Genomic DNA, 18,827 nt, shown 5'->3' on the forward strand with positions numbered 1-18,827 from the left:
CAAGTTGCCATAGAGCATTGGACTTTGTTTCCCCCTCTGTACGATGATGGGATTGGACTCCAACAGAACCCTGCTGGCTCCACAGTAACTGCCCTTTCTGGTAACAGGCGATAGAGCTTCCAAACAGAGCCCTATTGAAAGCCATTCCCTGCAACCTTAGCCAGGAATACCGGTCTTTTCCCTCTGGTTCCTGCCCTCAGGCAACCTTGTCCTCTGCTCCTAACCACAGTGGAAATCTGTGAACTCATTTTCCTTCCCTCCCTGAAGCAAGGGGAAGGCAGGAAGGAGGAGGAGGAGGAGAGGAGCCAGCCGCAGGGCAGTATGGGATGAGGACATGGAGGAGGGCTGGAAGACTCAGCACCAAGGGTTGCTACAGAGGACCAGGATAAAAGACACAAACACCAAGATCAAACAAACCAAGCTTTATTCAGAAAAGCATACGGTAACCACCACTAAACTATTAGATGAGGCATACACACCCCCTCACGCCTCCCACGCCAACCCTCTCTTGGCCTTCAGAGAACTGAAAAAGTATCATCTGCTGGGTCCGCAAGTGGCCCCCAGACTTTGTGGCTGGGAGCTACTAAGGTATTCTAAAGCTGGCCAGAGTCCTGATGTCAGGCCTACAAGACTAGCTCCAGTATCCAAACGCTCTGGACCTGATCCGGGGGTCAGACCCTTGGTACAGGCCCTCCAAGGTAGGGGAGGTGTGATGGCAGTGTTATCTGTCCTTCTCACATCTGGCAGAACCAAAGGCCTGCCAAACTGCTGGAAGCCAATCAGGAAGGCACATCTGGAAGAGCCAGTGAGCTCTGGAACGCTACAGGCACATCTGGAAGAGCCAGTGAGCTCTGGAAGGCTACAGGCACATCTGAGTAGACGAGGCACTGGGAAGACCAAGATGCCTGCTCCTGAGTAAGGCTGCCTGGCCACAGACCAACCATCAGAGTCAGGGACTAAGAAAGAGATCTTAAGGGGCTGTGGGCCTAAGCTGAGGATGCAGTTTAGATGGTAATCTTAAAAAAATAGACAAAATGAAAAATAAAAACTGGAACTAAAATGCACGATTTAGGATATGGGATACAGAGCTCAGGTCCAGGTGTCCCGAATCTTTTGTCCAAATCGCATGAGAATCAGGAAGACAAAAGTCAGTCTTCCCTGGCACCAATCTTCTGTTGGGTGCTGTGGGACGGAGGCTGTGGGAGGAGGGCTTCATCTCTTCTACCTGCCCCACTGAAGTGAAGACTCCAAAACCTGCTGCTAGCCTTGAGCTAGAAAGGTGTTGCCAGGCAGGGCAGCAGGTCCCAGGAGAGAGAGGCTTGAGCGGCTCTGGGAATCTCTACCACCTCCGCAACATGGAAACCTACAACAGAAAGAAAGTCCTGGACTGCCAAGCTACCCAGATGTCCTAGCAAAGCCTACCCTAGGGAATGGCTGGCGCTGTCTCTCGTTGGAAATAAGGGCCAGTCACTCTCCCTGGAGGAAGGCTGTGAAGCCCAGCCTACATTCATGAGGAAAAAAAATGTCCTAGGATTTCCCAGAGAGAGAGAACAAAAAAACAAGAAAAAAAAATTTAGTGGGTAGAATTTTAGTTCAGCAAGATGAAAATAGTTGTGGAGACTGCCAGTGTGCCAACAGCTCATGCCTGTTATTCTAGCTACTCAGGAAGCTGAGATCTGGAGGATTACTGTTCCAGATTAGCCTAGGCAGAAAAGTCCACTAGATTCCATCTCCAAAATAACCAGGAAAAAAAGCAACGCTACACATGTGGCTCAAATGGAAGAGTGCCGGCCTAGCAAACACAAGGCCCTGAGTCCAAGCCTCAGAACCTGCACCAAAAAAAAAAAAAAAAAAAAAAAAAAGTGCTCATAGGTGTTGGGATATGGTCAAATGGTAGAAAGTGGAGAGCATTCTCGGCACACATGATGCCTTGGGTCCAATACCCTGTATTCTCTTGTATTCTGGTTTCTAATCCCAGGAAGGCTCTTCTTCAAAGCACAGACCTTCAAAGGATTTAACAAAAAGGTTGAATTTTCACAACTTTGATTACTGTTACCCCTCCAACCTGCTCTGAATGAAAACCCTTCCATTTGTGGGAAAGGAAGCACTGTCCATTTTATTTTTCTTTTGGTCTTTTCTTGTTTGGTGTCAGAGATCGAACCCAGGACATTGCACTTGCTAGGCAAGTGCTTTGCCACTGAGCTACATCAAAAGCTTCCAGAAAACCAAGGGATTTCTTACCTTAGAGGTGAAGCCAGATATTCACCTGACTCCAGAGACTTCTCTTCCCTTTGGTGGGCACTGCCAAGGCTGCAAGCTGCTCACTCCATGCCAGGATGTCTTACAGGTGATTGTCTTTTGACTGGGGAACCACCTAGGTAACTTGGGCTCCATTTTCTTCAACAACGCAAAGAAATGTTCAAGTTCATCAGGTCTCAGACCTCTGGCTGCTGAGGGCCAGCTAGTTCCTTCCTTACTGGGGAATGTCCTCAGGTAAGAGAAATGTCTTGGGTCAGAAGAGCCTCCCAGATGTTCAGTAGGTTGGACTGTGGGCTGACTGACATCTTAAGGTAGGAAACACTGGCCCATGCCTAGATGCAGCTCATGTAGTCAACTCAATCTCTGTGCCTGGGCCTCTTGGACTGTAGGCATCCTAAATCCTTGCTATGCTAAGGAATATCACCAGTCTTCAAAAAGGAGAGAGCGTGCCATTGTCAAGTGCAGCTGGCTTCCAAACCCTCTCGCTGGTGGCTTTTGAGCCAAGCTTCCTGGAACACCCACTGCTTTAGTGCAAACAGTGCTGGTGAGCGCAGACACCCGATTATCTTATGCTGGCTGTTCCCATAAACAGGCTTTGGGTATCCATCTGTACAAAGAGATGGTGGCGGGCCTCACCCTAACACTCGTGTTGGTGGCGTGGAATCCCTACTGTATGATATGGAGGGGTGAGGTGGAGCACAGGCCAGTGACTGAGCTCTGAAAAGAGAACTTGCGCTACTTGGAGGGCTGGAAACTTAAGCCCGTTTGGGCTTGGCCTGCGTGAACAAAGCCAGAGGAGGCAGAGGCAAGCGAAGACCCCACCGGCGCCGCGGTACAGCCCACAGGCCTTTACTAATCCGCCCCCACCTCCGGATTGGCCCCACCCTAAGTCATCAAAGCACCCAAGGATGGGCAGGGAGGGGCTACGCAAGCAGTCCGCACAATCCCCAAATAAAATCCAACTTTGGCAGAACTCATCGGGCGCGCCTGCTGGCCAGCTGAGGCCTGTCCCCAGCCCCACCCGCGGCGGCCGGCTATTTACAGCACCTGAAGCTAGGACGGGGACCAGGGGCCGGGGAAAGGAGTGGCCTTCGGAAGGCCAGCGGGGACCGGAAGGAGGGGGCGGGGGTGCAGCTCTAAGACTGTTTCCAATTTGTGAGCTCCGGATCCATGCGGGGCGTCTGTCCACGTCTCCGTCTCAGTAGGGAAGGGGGAAAGAGGTGGCAGGGTTCCTCGTGGGGCTGCCCACGGGACGGTGGCGGTGCCTGGAGCGGGCATCCAGCTGGAACTGCACGTCGGGGAGGGGGGAGGGGAGGTGTCCTGGATGCGGGTGGCAGTGGAAACGCGAGGCGGCGGGGAAGGGCGCTGGGCGCAGGGGCGCGGCGACGGCGGGAAGAACGCCCGGGGCTACCCCCCCCCCCACCCCGCGCGCCGATCGGGGTAGGGGTGGGGGGCTCACACCACCTCCTCCTTGCCCTGGTATCGACGGCAGCAGCCGTAGAGCGCCGAGAGCAGGTAGAGGCCGAGGCAGAGGCCGCCGCAGACGGCGGCCGCTAGGAAGGCGTGGTAGGCGCAAGGCAGCGGGTAATTCTTGAGGTTGCAGTAGTTGTGGCGCTGGGTCTGGTCGATCATGACGCCCGTGGCGGCCCCGTAGAGGGCGGCCGCCAGCAGGTCGTGTGCCACGTTGACGACGAGCCAGCGCGAGCCCAGCACGGGCACCAGCTCGTACTTGCCCAGCAGGGTGAGGAAGTAGAGGCCCAGGGTGAGCAGCCAGAAGAGCACCGACACGAAGAGAGCGAAGTGCACGGGGCCCTGGTACTTGCTGGTGGCGATGGTGACCCAGAAGGCGGCTCCGGCCAGCAGCTGCAGCAGCCGCAGCACGCCCAGCGGGCCGCGCAGGAAGGCCCGCTGCAGGCGCACGGAGCCCCGCGCGGTGCGCGCCGGGGGCGGCGGCTGGCGCGGCGGCGGCGGGGGCATGGCTCCCCGGCGCGGGGGCGGCGGTGGCGGCGCCCCGAGGAGCGGAATGGCGGCGCCTTGTTGGCGGGGACGGCCCGGCCCGAGTGCCCGGAGTGCCCGCTGCGCCGGACTCCCCTGCTAGTCCTTCTCCAAGCTAGCCTCTCCCTTTCCCCCACCCAGCTTCCCCTCTCTCCTCCTCTCTTTCTCCCTTTCTCTCTCTCTCTCCACCCCTCCTGCCCGCCCTTTTCGCTTCCCCTCCACGGGTCTCCACCCCTGTTCGCTCCTCCCGGCTTCCTGCCATCCCTCTTTCCGTCCCTCCATCTCCACCCAGGCGCCCCCCTTTCTCTTCTGCGCCACACTCCCAGCTCGGATTCCTTGGTCTGCAGGCCGGGGGTGGAGCGCGCCCGCACCCCCTAGCTCGCCACGGGCCTGCCTCCTGCCGCTGGGCCCAGTTTGCCACATCTGGGGCGGCCCCTACCCGGCCCTTTTCCTGGGCTCAGGCCCAGCTTCAAGGGGGAAGCCAGTGCCTCTCCAGTGTCCTCCCGGCCTCAGGCAGGGCCCTTTCTTTCCTCTTTGTCTTGTCCTTTTCTGCTCAGTGGCTTCTTGGCCCAGCTTGGGCTCCAGGGGCTGGGGCCCGCCAGGAGGGGGAATGGGAGCAGTGCTGGCCCTAGACAGACTTCTCTCACCTGGACTTTTGCAATACCCTGCCTGGGCCCACCGCACACAACCTGTCCAACGCTGGCTAGAGTCAGGCTTTCCCACCTTGGAGTTCCAGGGTGAGGGTGGGTACTTTAATCAGGCCCCAACCTTCTCCCTAAGGGACACAAACCACAGAGACCCCAGTCTCTTTTAACAACCCTTCCAGGCCATCTTTCCATCTTGCCTAGATTAAAAAGATGTCCTAACTTGGAAATCCAGGAAACCCAGATCCAAGAGCTAACACAGCCCAATGTGTTTAACTACTCAGCCAGGGGAAGGGTACCGAGGCCAACGATGCTTTGCATTAATGTTCATCACTGTTCCATAGCTTTGTGTGCATCCTCATTTAAGCTCAAAAGATAAGAACGATGACTCTCCTCCTTTTCCTAAATAGGAAAGCTAAGCCTGGAGGGGATCAGACCAGGAAACATGTCTACAACTGGTATCTCTTCTTCCATCAGCTCCGACTTCAGTGCACTTTGCCAATTTTCTACAACAGGTCTGCTTGCTCCTTATGCTACTATCTCAGTATGGAGATAGTAACCACAGTACAGAGATCTGTCTCTTCTGTGTGGTGTATTTCACAATCTATCCCAACCAGCTTTCTACTTACTGGTTTTCCACTTCCTTCTCTTTCCCAACTCCCACTCAGAATACCAACACCACCAATGCTCTTGTTTCCCAAACAAACTCAAAATGTTTTTCATTTCTTGACCTCATCTGGTGGACAAACTCATACTTACCCTCAACACCCAGTTTAAATACTTCTGGGTTTTGTTCCTTCCTCCTATGCTGTTGGTTACTTGCTCATCTTAGCCTCTATTGGGACCATCCCTCTGAGATACTTCTAAGTCTGCTGCATCATAGTCATTGGTTATCATGCAGTCATCGCCTGGGCCTGGCACTGGAGACCCTCAATAATGTAGGTTAAATTGATGTCTGAGTGGAACAGGAATGATAGGAGAGCTGAAAGAACTCCTCTAATCAGGGAATCCATGCCTGCGGCAGATCTGCAGCTGACCCTATACTGAAAAGCTAGTCCTGTATCTCCTGAGAAGTATCCACTGGCCAGACCCTGGTCTGACCTGCTTTGCGGGGAGGGGTCCTCTATGGCTCCTCAGGAGGCCAATACCTGTTGCTTCCTCCTCAGCCCACATAGTGTTTTGCAAACGCTCTGAATGCAAATTATAAATGAACAAACAGGAAGGCATAACCTCTCCATCACCTCTTTGTGCCTCATCTGCAAAATAATTTTACTTACTAAGTAAGTGCTGAGCACTTATTAAATGCTGGGTATGGTTTTAGGAGCTAGGAAGGCATCATCGATATGTAGTTTTGTTAACTGTATGCTTAAGTATGCTAAGTACTATGACAAGCACTTTATATTCATTATCCTACTTGATCCTTACACAAACCTATGAAATGACTGTTAATAGATTGTCACTGAGGGGAAAAGCAGAGTTTAAAGGGATGAAGTTGAGCACATTCACAGAGCTGGTGGGGACAGTATAAGCAGAAGTCCTGGTGGAGCTGTCGCTACCTCCGCATTCCAAACACTTTGATGTCCTTCCCATGTTTTGTTCTCAGCTACTCTGACAGGAACCCAGGAAGGGCCCAGGGAAACACAACTTGCAAGTGGCACTGTTGGAATTAAAACTCCTGATGCCAATCTTGGAGTTTTCCCCTTAGCATCCCTTAACCCTGGGAGTTGATATCCTCCATGCCCTCTGAGTGCTGGTCATTACTAAGGTTGAGTCTTGGCCTGGCAACTAGAGACCAAATCTGGGTGCTGGACTGGATAATGAAATTTCTGTGAGCAGGGAGACTGATACACAAGTCAGAGAATCCTCTTCTAAAAAAGGGATCAGGAGATAGGCTGGCTAGGGCGCCATCTGGTGGCATAAATTTTCAGCCACAGGCGCCAAGTCTAGCTCCTTACAAGGAAGCATTCTGCAATGGCTTTAAGACCATGATATTTTTAGTCTCTGGAATCCTGAAAACATTCCAAGGGATGGTAGAACACACTCTCTGGAAAAGCATAGCCATGCAGGAAAAAATTCTTGATTCCATCCAACTCAATAGATCTGGTCTAAGCACCTGTTAGATACGAACACCTGACTGTTGTCCTGCACTCAAATGTTGACACTCCTGCTGGAAATGAAAGGATACTTGTGGACATCAAAGAGGTTAAAAAAAGGAGGGTTATAAGGAAAACTAAAGAGAAAGGAGGACTAGAGAATCCCCAAGAGCATGAAGTCATCGAAGGATGAATAGCATTTGGACAAGCAGAGACAGGAGACCGACTCTGGAAACAGCAATGCCCAGAGCAACCTGAATGTTATCTTTGGATATGCCAAGAATGAAAGATTATGTTTGCTCTTTAGCCAACAATTCCTCCGGGTTGTATGTTTGTAGCCAGCAACATTGAGAGGTGAAGGAACATCTTCCTGCAAAGAAGTAAGTTGTTTACAATAGGAATGGAAGTGGCAGGTACCCCAAGCTCAGTGTTGTTCAATGAGGCCACAGTCCATGTATGCATCTATGGATTTCCATGCTGTTCCCATACGTGCTGAGGTCAAGGAGACTAGGTCTAACTATGAAGCTCATGCTGCCAGTCTCTGACTCAGGAATCCATCCTCTCTCTCCTTACTAGCATCTATCTATGAGACAATACAAGGCTACCTGATTAGCTTGTTGGTTTGCACTAAATTCCAGATCCCCGGTTATGATTTGGATATGAAGTTGCATATATTGGAGGTGCATATAATTGGATTCGGTGGATCCAATTATGGAGAGATACAGCTGGATACAATCACTGAAAGATAAATCACAGAAAGGACTCTGATCTAATCAGTGGATTCATCTACTAATGGAGTCATAATGTGTTAGCATTATTGGAAGGTGATGGAAACTTTTAGAAGTGGGAGCTAATTGGAATAAGTATGTAACTGGAGGTGTATCCTGGAAAGATAAGCCATGGCTCCTGTATGTCTGTCTGTCCGTCTGTCTGTCTGTCCTCTCTCTGTCTCTCTCTGTCTCTCTGTCTCTCTCTCTCTCACACACACATACATACACACACACACACACACACACACACACACACACACACACACCCCACATACAATCTCTCTCTGCTTCCTGGCTGCCATTAAGTGAGCAGCTCTGCTACTTCTGTGTGCTCCCCACCATGATGTTGCAGCCTTGCTTCAGGTCCCAAGTGACCATAGACTGAAACCTCTGAAACAGGGAGAACCAAAATAAATAATTTCTCCTTTAAACTGTTTTTCTCAGGTGTTAGTCACAGTGACTGACTGTGGGAAAGAGGGGAAAGTATAATCCAAAGCAGGGCCTGGGCTTCTCGGAGAATAAAACAGTATGTTTTCTTGGTTGATCCTCTAAGCTCCAGGGCAGTGATTCTGGGTGTGTCCAGAAGCTGTGACAAGGAAGAAAATGTTGCCTACCTTGAAATCCGATGATTGGCACTTGCTGTGCAGAGTTTCTGTTCTGTCTTCAGCCTCTGCTACCATCAAAGTACTGCATTCATGGACTCAGTCACATTTGTTTAACATCTTTTTATGTGTTAGGACCTTGACTGCACTTGGCACAGATCAGGTAACAGCAAAATCAAAATGCATAGCAAGAAAACAGATGAATGCCAGGACCTAAGAATCCTGTCTTGCATTAAGTTACTAGACAAACATGGAGACAGTTACCATAGACCTGGCATTGTGCTGCAGTTGTATGTGTGCACTAGGAGAATCCTAAAAGACCACTTGTTCCAGGCTTCTCATGTTACAGAAGAAGTAGCCAAGACCTAGAAGGAGGAATAGGCTGGCTCCAGATCACACAGCTGGTGAATTGTAGGAGTGCCAAGTCTAGAACTTAGATCTCCTGACACACGCTTGTATGCTGACTGGGTGACACCATTGGAGCAGCATCTATACAGGAAATTCCCTGACACAATAGGCAGGGGCCTCTGTATGAGAGCTGTGGAGCCACCTGGACCATATACATCTAAACATCCTCCAGGCCTGTTCCCAAGCTGACACCTACTAGGTTGTAAGAACAGAGGCCACTCAGGGGACACTTCTGGGAAGGGATCTGGTGGCTCTTGAGTTTGTTAATCTGCTCCCAAGGAGTCCCTGGGCATTTTCCCGAGTCACAAGGCACCCTAGACTTTATCAGTTTGGGGGCCACAGTCCAGGCCTAGGCAAGTGGTGAAAGATGTGTGGCTTGAAAACTCAGCTCTCATTCCTCAGATGATGCTAGTCAAGGCCTGATTAGGACCAGCTAAGGCTTACTTTTACCCCTAAAACCAGGTCATCAAAAGAAGGCCCGGACTGAGCATAGTGGCACATAATTACAGCTATTCAGGAGGCAGAGATAAGAAGGCAGTAGTCCAAGACTAACCTGGGAAAATCTAGAGATACTACCTAAAAATAAACTAAAGCAAAAGGGTCTAGGGACCTGGCTCAAGTGGTAGAGCACCTGTCTAGCAAGCATTAGGACTTGAGTTTGAACTCCAGTATCATTACCAAAGAAACAAGGACAGAAGCTAGGAAAGCAGCGGAGTCTGGAGGTTATAATAGATTTATAATGCTGTTATGCTGTGTAAAACTCTGTCTTGTGAGTAGTATTTTTTTTTAATATTGTAAAGATGGGGGCTGGGGTTATAGCCTAGTGGCAAGAGTGCCTGCCTCGGATACACGAGGCCCTAGGTTCGATTCCCCAGCACCACATATACAGAAAACGGCCAGAAGCGGCGCTGTGGCTCAAGTGGCAGAGTGCTAGCCTTGAGCGGGAAGAAGCCAGGGACAGTGCTCAGGCCCGGAGTCCAAGGCCCAGGACTGGCCAAAAAAAAAAAAAAAAAAAAAAAAAAAAAAAATATATATATATATATATATATATATATATAGTAAAGATGTACAGAGGGGTTACAGTTACATAAATAAGGTAATGAATACATTTCTTTTTTTTTTTTTAGACAATAAAGACCTTTATTACATGAGCTAAGTATGGTAGATGACTTTATTTGCCTTTCCAGGCCTTGATCTTCCTCAGATAGAATTCCAACTCCTTGCCTTCTAGGACATAGCCATCTGCTCGGCCACGCTGGCCTGGTCTGTATGCAATGCAGGCAAGAAGCTTCCCCTGCTGGAACTGCTCCTCTACAAGACTGCTGATTTTGGCATTCTTTTTCCTTTCATCGTATTTCTTCTGAATTTTCTTGGATCTCTTCTTGTTTAAAATCTCTTCCTCTTCAGGAGTCAGCTTGGCCCCCTTCTTGCGGCCAAGGGGCAATGCATAGTGGGATTCGTCTCACAGTCGATACCGGTGTGCTGTCAATGAGCACAATGCAGTTCTTCACTAGGGTCTTGGTGCGGACCAGCTCGTTATTGGATGCATTGTAGACAACATCAGTGATCCTTGTTTTATGAGTACAACACTCAGAGCCCCAGGAAAAGTTGCCCACATCCAGCCTCAGAGCATGATATTTCTTGATGCCACCTTGAACTCGGACTGTGTGTATGCGATGGGGGCCAATCTTAGTGTTGGCGGTGGGGCGTCCCAGCTCATACTTCCGCTTCTTGTGTTAGGGCTTCCTCTTGCCCCCGGTCTTGTGGCGCTTGTGCCAGTTGTCCCGAGAGATGCCCATTGCTCGGCGCTGGCTGGAAAGAGCTGAATACATTTCTTTTTGAACAGTGTTGCCCCCTCCCTCTCTCCCTCATTTTCTCCCACTGCCCTCCCATAATTAGTCTTGTTCTAGGAACTGTTCTTACTGTCTTGAAGTAAGTGGTTATTTGGGAAAGTCTGTGTGATAAGGGACCAGGCTGTAGGCAGCCTCCTGTTGCTGAGAACAGCCACTTGCTAGCAAGAAACCACTTATCCCTCAGTACCACAACTGCAAGGAACTAGAGTCTGCCAACACCTTGAATGGGAATGAATTAAGATTTCCCCCCTTTAAGCTTCCAATATCCAAAGCACAGTGTGGCCTCCATCTTGCTGGCAGTACTGTGAGGCCCGAAACAAACAACCCAGCTAAGCTTTGCTGTCTCCTGACCCATAGAAACTGTACTGATAAATGTGAATTTTTTAAAGTTGGCAATAGTTTGCTACTTGGAATTTTTCTTAATGCATGTACCCAAGTATTCAGTAGCAACCTAGTCTCCCCACCTCCTGCAACAAGCTGGATCTTAATCTAGTAGAATAATCTGTTTTTTTGCTTATGTCAATAATATGGACCATTAAAATTCAGTCCCACCTTCCAGTCAGTGCAACTCTTGCCATGTCCTCAGATCAAATCCTCTTCTGTGCTGATGGCTCAGTCCTGCAATCCTAGCTACTCAGGATGCTGCGGTGTAAGGGTTGTGGTTTGAAGCCAGCCTGGGCAAACAAATTTGCAAGACTTTTAAGAGACTGGAAGACTTCAAGAGGCTGGAAGTAGAGGTGTGGCTCAAGAAGCAGAGTGCCAGGCTGAAAAAGCAAAGCAAGAAGAAGCAGGGCGCTCGTGGCTCACATCTGTAATCCTAGCTACTCAGGAGGCTGAGAGCTGAGGGTCGCAGTTCAAGGCAGTCCGGGCAGGAAAGTTGGTGAGACTTATCTCCAATAAAGTACTCAGAAAAAGCTGGAAGTGGTGCTGTGGCTCAAGTGGGAGAGCACTAGCCTTGAGCAAAAATCATCTCAGGGATAATGCCTAGGCCCAGCTCAAGCCCCAGAACAGGCAAAAAAGAAAGCCAAGCAAGAACAAGAGGCGCTGAATTCAAGTACCAGCACCAAAACATAAAAACAAAATAAAACAAACAAAAAGACTTCCTCCAGCTCCATAACCATATAGAACTTCTAAACCTGCAAGGCTCAAGGTTATTTGGGGAAAAAACAATCTGCTATTGGGTTATTAGGCATAATAGAAAGTGGAGTCACTCCTATTTTTACCTTGATTCTGGATCAGGTATTCAGGCTTATGGGAATAATATTAAATAATAATTCAAAGTATACAGCATCTTGTAAAAGAGAACCCCATCCTTTTGGGTCTTCAGTAAGCCATTCCCCCCCGCCCCCCAATGGTGTCTGTGGTAAAACTAACTAACTGTATTCATTTGAGCCCATTGCTCTGCAGTGAGATTCTGATGGAAAGTATTGCTTTGGGGATTTCCATGATGGTGGACAGGGCTCTGTGTGACTCTATGGATGGCCTGAGTAAAGGCATCATGGGCAAGAAAGGCAAATCCATATTCAGAATATGAACCAACAGCACTAAAGACAGTTGCCCCTTTATGATAAAAAGGGTACAAAAAGTATATTTTCCACAAGTAGCTGGTAAATGTTACCATATTCAAGAACTTTGTGTGGATCTCCGGTATTGATGGAAAAGGCACGCAGCAATAGTGGTAACTAGGTCAGCTTTGGTAAGAAGTTTGTAGTTATAAACCCACAGGGAGCCTCCATCCCCGCTGCCATAGTCACCTTAGTCACAAAGTAAGAGCCTGGAAAGCTGGAGGAAGAGGCTGACTGTCAAGTCTGCCCTCTGCTATAAAGAGATCCTGATCATATTAATAATCGTAAGTCATCAAGCTGATCTGTGACATTGGTCATGTTATGCTGGGTTGGCCTGATAATGAGGAAATAACAGTTTTTAGATGCCGTAGTGAAACTTACATGGTCTGCAGGATAGGAAATAACTCCCATAAAAATTCAGGAATAGCCAATTTAGTGAAGTTTCTGGGGGCATCCACTCAGCTGAACCAACTATTTTTTTTTGTAATAGCTTTTATGGTATTTATTCTTATGAGGGGACAGTCTTTTTTTTTTTTTTTTTTTTTTTGCCAGTCCTGGGCCTTGGACTCAGGGCCTGAGCACTGTCCCTGGCTTCTTTCTGCTCAAGGCTAGCACTCTGCCACTTGAGCCACAGTGCCACTTCTGGCTGTTTTCTATATATGTGGTGCTGGGGAATCGAACCCTGGGCTTCATGTATACGAGGCGAGCACTCTTGCCAGTAGGCCATATTCCCAGACCTGAACCCGCTATTACACAACACCTTATAAACACCTACATTCCACACTCTCTCCCTCAATAGATGAGGCACAGTGCTTTGGGGGGATGCAAGGGGAGCGCATATATACCACATGTAAGGGGAACTTTAACTCATTTATAAGGTCACACCAAAGCTACACTCCTAATTGTTGAAGTAGGACTAGGATAGGAAAAGGCTCAGCAATCAGTTCAGATGGCTTGACAAGCCACTTTAGCGCTTAGGCCTTCAGCCTTAGCAGATCCAATGATACTCAGTGTCTGTAGCAATTAGGGATTACTTACCAGCCAGCCATACCTCCCACCTCCTCCTCTTCCTCTTCCTCTTTTTTCTGTTAGCAACAAGTTTGTTCAGGTATCAGATGGCAGTGAGCTCAGAACTAAGCCTTGGGAATGAGTCATGATTGGCTTCAGATAATCACAGTGCTTTGATTCGGTTTATACAATGACTGGCTTAAAATTGAATATATGGACCCAGTGTTAGCTGACAAAATGTGAGGATAAATTCAATAGACAAATGTGAGGAAAGAATGTCCTTGTTAAGTAAATCTGGTTTGTGGACACTGTCAAGAGAATGAGAAGATAAACCACAGACTAGGAGAAAGTATTTGCAAAAGACTGTTATTCAAAACATATAAAATTCAACAAGCTATACACCTACTAAAATGGGCAAAATCCAAAACATTAACACCAAAGGTAGACAAGGATGAGGAGCAACAGGAACAAATTCACTCTCATTGTTGGTAGGAATATGAAATGATATAGCTTGTTATAAAAGTCAATGTACAGCTGGGCACTGGTGAGTCATACCTTAATCCTGGCTACCCAGAATGTGCAGATAAATCTACAAGACTCTTATCTTCAATTAACAAGCAAAAAAAAAAAAAAAGAAAGAAAGAAAGAAAGAACTGGAAAGTTGCCTTGATGGCATACTGATGTAATGCTAATTGCTTGTAGGTAAACATGTCAGTATTGAAACCTAATCTCTAGCTGCCATCTTGTAGATAAGAACAAATATTCACCAAGCATGTATTTCTTATCTTGTCTGCATTGTACACTAATAAGCCAAGGAATCAACATATATTAAGTGTATGTACTGTTTCTAAAACACACAAACTAAGAATGATAAATTACCAATATAGTTCAGTATTTGCTAATTTTTCTACACTCTTTTTATTATGTATGTGTAGGGAAGTCATAGGGATTATAAATTCAATTTGAGTAAGTTTAAAAACATGTATTTGGGGCTGGAAATGTGGCTTAGTGGTAGAATGCTTGCCTAGCATGCATGAAGCCCTAGGTTAGATTCTTCAGCACCACATAAACAGAAAAAGCCAGAAGTGGCACTGTGGCTCAAGTGGTAGAGTGCTAGCCTTCAGCAAAAGAAGCTCAGGGTCAGTGCCCAGGCCCTGAGTTCAAGCTCCAGGACTGGCAAAAAATAAAATTTTAAAAACCATATATTTTATGATAAAGGGCCTTTAAGTTAGGATGGCCAAAGCACAGATATTATATATTTGCTATAAATAAAATTATAATAGTTTTATTTTTCAGATATTAAAAGCTACTTAATAAAGACTTGTTTACATTAACTTGAAAAAAAATAGAACTGGAGGTATGTCTCAAGTGGTGTGCCAGCCAAGAACAAGACATCAAGGATAGACATGCGCATGCATGTGCCCATGCACACACCCACACACCATAGAATACACAGCAATCACAAATCCTAAAGCAAACCAGGCTTGGGTAATGATGCATCCACACAGCTTTCCTACCTACAAGGAAGTCAGTGGCCCTCAGATACAGGGTGATGGTAGTGGAGGCTAGATGGGTGTGAACTCAGGGGCACATGGAGACTCACTATGCTTTCTGTTCAATTTTGTTGTAAACTTAAAATGTCTCTTTAAAAAATACTCTGTTTGGGGGCTGGGAATGTGGCTTAGTGGTAGAGTGCTTGCTTAGCATGCATGAAGCCCTGGGTTTGATTCCTTAGCACCACATATTCAGAAAAAGCCGGAAGTGGTGCTGTGGTCCAAGAGGTAGAGTGCTCCCCCTGAGAAAAAGAAGCCAGGGACAGTGCTCAGGCCCTGAGTCCCAAGTACCAGAACTGGCAAGAAAACAAAAACCAAAACAACACTCTATTTTTGTCTTACTATTCATTTATCTGCCTTTGGGAGGGTCTAGGGGGACACAGAAATGGAGGGACAAAGGTGAACAAATGCCTCAGTGGTACTCACTAGACACTATGTCGAAAATGGACTATATAACTTGTTGGGGGGGCGGGGTCAGGAGGGAAAAACTGGGAGAGAATGAGGGTACTCTTTACCTGACTGTAACCCCGTACATATCTCCTTTATAATAACAATTTTTTAAAAAGAATTCAATGCATATCCAACAAAATTAAGAAGAGGAAGGGAAAGCGTGGGTAGGTGAGGAAAAAGGGGAGAATATTGAAAGGGGTGACACTGATCGAGATGCATTGTATTCATAAATGGATTGGGTAAATGGCAACTCCTTTGTACAACTACTCAGAGATAATAAATCAATAAAAAGGAAAACGGATTTGAAAAATACTCTATAAGATAAAAACCTGTCCATAGGAAGAAATCCATAGGATGCATCATTACCCAAGTTGAATTACCTAGTTGAATTTTACTCATGGAACAGCTGTAACCAGCTGGGGCTCATGAAGATCGGCATCGCCAGGTGCAGAGGATGACAGAGCAGAAGGATGAGTGACGCCATTGCCAGGCTAAGTCATCCCAGAATCCCCTGCCTCTGGGCCTCTCCAGATGCGAGAAGACCAACTTCCATTTGTGTCAGCCAGGCTAGTTAGTATGCTACCATCTGTGTATCCCTCCTGATCCCCTCTCTACCATTTCCCAATCTGTTCATGCCAGAAAGGATGTTCTACTTCAACTACATCAGGGGGTTCCCCTCCCCTCTCACCGTCTACTGGATCAACCAATAAAAGGTACACACACACACACAAACACACACACACACACACACACACACACACACACACATCAGAAAAATAAGTTTAAAAATGTTTCCTGCCAAAACCGTGACTGGGACATTGGGTCTTCTATTTCTTATTGTCAAAAGTGTCCTAATAATATATGTATTCTCTGTCCTCTGGGTGACCATTTATTTATTGTTTGTGTATTCCCCTACTGAAGTCTAGCTGGCAAATAAAAAACTATCTTATTTAAGATATACAACACTGTGCACAGGCTAGGTGCTATGGTTATTCAAACCATAGTTTTGGGAAACTTCTTTCCCAAAGCCACAGAAGGTAGGGTCTCATTAGAGTGATTAAGACATAAGCACTCAGCCCTCACAAATGCATTAATGATGACATTGCCAGAGTAGGGTAGTTATTTCGTTATCAGGACAATGAGTTTAGTATCATTTATCTGTCAGTAGGTCTGTGTGTCTGTCTGTCTGAGTACCCATCTTCTCTCTCTGGCATTTTGATCTAGGATGTCCCAGCCTCTAGAACTGGCTTAGGTATATTGTTGTAACAGCTCGAGCACATTACTGTGACACTAACCTTTAATCTATATAAATGGTTTAATATTTTAATGTTTCTATGTCATTTGTCTATAGGACTTTACTGTTTACAGTCTGTGCAGATTATAAATTCAGGTAAGAAGGCTGGTGTCTAACTTTCTTGTGTAATTTCATAAACAGAAGGGTGTTTTTAAAGAGAGTTTGGAAGGACTATGATCATTTAACAAGAATAACAGAATTTGCTCACAGGTTATACTGATGCTTGTCGGCTGAGTGTAAGTTCTCTCTGGTCTCCTTAGAACAGGACACAGGGCAACAAGAAAAATGGCATCACTGGTGGGCCAGCTCTGTAAAGTATAACTCCTATAGAACAGGGTGTAACAGGAATGGAATTTATATCTATTCAAGATACAGTCGTCCCCCAGTATCTGTGCGGGTGTGCAGAGGTAAAAGACAGGTTCTAGGATTCCCATGAATGCCAAAACTTGTACATGCTTAAGTCCCTTATAAAGTGGCCTCGAATTGGGGCTGGTAGAGCACTTGCCTAGCATGAATGAAGCCCTGAGTTTGTACACAATCAAGACAGATCCATGTTTTCCAAATATTTTCACTCTGTGTTTGGTAGAAGCACTCCACCTGTGAAGTAGTACTCAGCTTGTAGTACTTCATCCTTAGCAGAAACGCAGAGATTATTCCTTTCTTATTTTGAAATTCGAATTTTCAGTTCTGGGAATCAAACTCAGAGCCTCATTTACACTAAACATACATTCTACCACTAATTACCTCTCCAGCTTTGATTGTTCCCATATTAAGGATGACAGCTGAAAAGCAGTCCTTTATTTAAAGGGACAGAACCCCTTTCCAAATTTTACTTCCTAACATTCTGCACCCAGATGAACCATCAGAGCCCAAATATGTGCCTATATGCCTTTACACAAATATACTTCCATGTTCTCAACCAAATGGTGAAAGCAGATAAAAATATTCCAGCTAAAACTCCATTGAAAGTCCTTGTGGCCCAAGCTCTTCGCATGCTATTGTCAGACTTCACAAAGCGCTGTCATGGCAGTCTGCCTGGAAACTGGGGGCTGGTGGGAAATGACTGTTCCAGTTACAAAATAAGTCATAAAACAAATTTAAATTTCTGGTATTTTGTTCATCATGGATTTTTTTGCATCCACTTTTATTTTGTTAAGTATACTAAATTAAGATGTTATTCATCTTATCAAGGCTTATTGTTGTTGTTGCTCGGTTGTTTCTGCCCTGAAAAGAGTTCTTCATTCATTTTACCTTAATTTGGGTCTTGGCTAAAAGTAAGCCTGGCCTGAATGATGCTAACTGACTTTCCTTAGTGTCAACTTTCTCTAAATAGTGCCTTTTAGCTGGGAATGTGGCTTAGTGGTAGAGTGCTTGCCTAGAATGCATGAAGCCCTGGGTTCGATTCCTCAGCACCACATAAACAGAAAAAGGCAGAGGTGGCACCTTGGCTCAAGTGGTAGAGTGCTAGCCGTGAGCAAAAAGAAGCCAGGGACAGTGCTCAGGCCCTAAGTTCAAGCCCCAGGACTGGTTAAAAAAAGTAGTGCCTTTTATTGGAAGCTACTGTCTCCTGCATCCTTCCGTGAGTTCCACATGTCCCTGTTTCTAGTAAGGACTCACATGGCCAACACAACTATGAAGGCACTTCATCTTCTCATCAGAAATACTGAATCATAAAGCTTGTGACAATGGAAATGGTTCCAAGTGTGGTAAATACCCAGTCACATGTACTTGAAGACATCAAATATTCTCTACCCAATATTAGTCACATCTGATGGAGAAACCACAAGTTCCTCACCTTGGTGTGCTCATCTGAGCTGATGGCTTGGAGAATCTTAGCTTCTCCAAGCGCTGAGATCCTCAGAGCCTGGTTTTCCCATGACTTAGAGTAAGTGAGGAAGAATCCTCATCTCAGAAGCCCAGCCTTCAGCGTTAAGAACCCACAGTACTCTGTCATAAGCCAAGTGCTTCTCTGAAAGACTGTGACAGTTCTTTCCATTGGAGATGAATGTTGCTGATCTCAGTTTTTTTGTTTTTGTTTCTTTGTTTTATGTTAGCCTCCATTTCCCCTAGAACTTTGGAACAGGAGGAAAACAACTGTTAAAAACCCTTTTGTTGAGGGGGCTGGGAATATGGCCTAGTGGCAAGAGTGCTTGCCTTGTATACATGAAGCCCTGGGTTCAATTCTTCAGTACCACATATATAGAAAAGGCCAGAGGTGGTGCTGTGGCTCAAGTGGTAGAGTGCTAGCCTTGAGCAAAAAGAAGCCAGGGACAGTGCCCAGGCACTGAGCAAGCCCCAGGACTGGCCAAAAAAGAAAAAAAAAAACTTTTGTT

At 46.7% G+C, this 18,827-nt stretch overlaps 1 protein-coding gene and 1 pseudogene across 2 annotated transcripts; both read right to left on the reverse strand.

Annotated features, from left to right (window-relative positions):
• Window positions 1-407: 407 nt before the first annotated feature.
• Marveld1 (MARVEL domain containing 1) lies at window positions 408-4,400 on the reverse strand. 2 transcript variants are annotated; one of them, XM_048338525.1, is made up of 2 exons: window positions 2,242-4,400; window positions 408-1,363 (listed from the first exon to the last, which is right to left on the reverse strand). In XM_048338525.1, exon 1 carries the CDS (start codon window positions 4,234-4,236, stop codon window positions 3,715-3,717), a length of 522 nt encoding a protein of 173 aa, XP_048194482.1. In that variant the 5' UTR covers window positions 4,237-4,400; the 3' UTR covers window positions 408-1,363; window positions 2,242-3,714. The 2 variants fall into 2 exon arrangements, with proteins under 2 accessions (XP_048194482.1, XP_048194483.1); XM_048338526.1 differs by lacking the exon at window positions 408-1,363 and adding an exon at window positions 1,783-2,003.
• Window positions 4,401-9,883: 5,483 nt separating this feature from the next.
• On the reverse strand, window positions 9,884-10,573 carry LOC125346190 (annotated as a pseudogene).
• Between the last annotated feature and the right edge of the window lie 8,254 nt (window positions 10,574-18,827).

This window comes from Perognathus longimembris, chromosome 2 (assembly GCF_023159225.1).
Source record: "Perognathus longimembris pacificus isolate PPM17 chromosome 2, ASM2315922v1, whole genome shotgun sequence".
NCBI lineage: Eukaryota > Metazoa > Chordata > Mammalia > Rodentia > Heteromyidae > Perognathus > Perognathus longimembris.

What these genes read in the sequence shown, in the direction of transcription:
- Marveld1 (XM_048338525.1), bottom strand. Translation starts at nt 4,236, where the DNA reads ATGCCCCCGCCGCCGCCGCGCCAGCCGCCGCCCCCGGCGCGCACCGCG.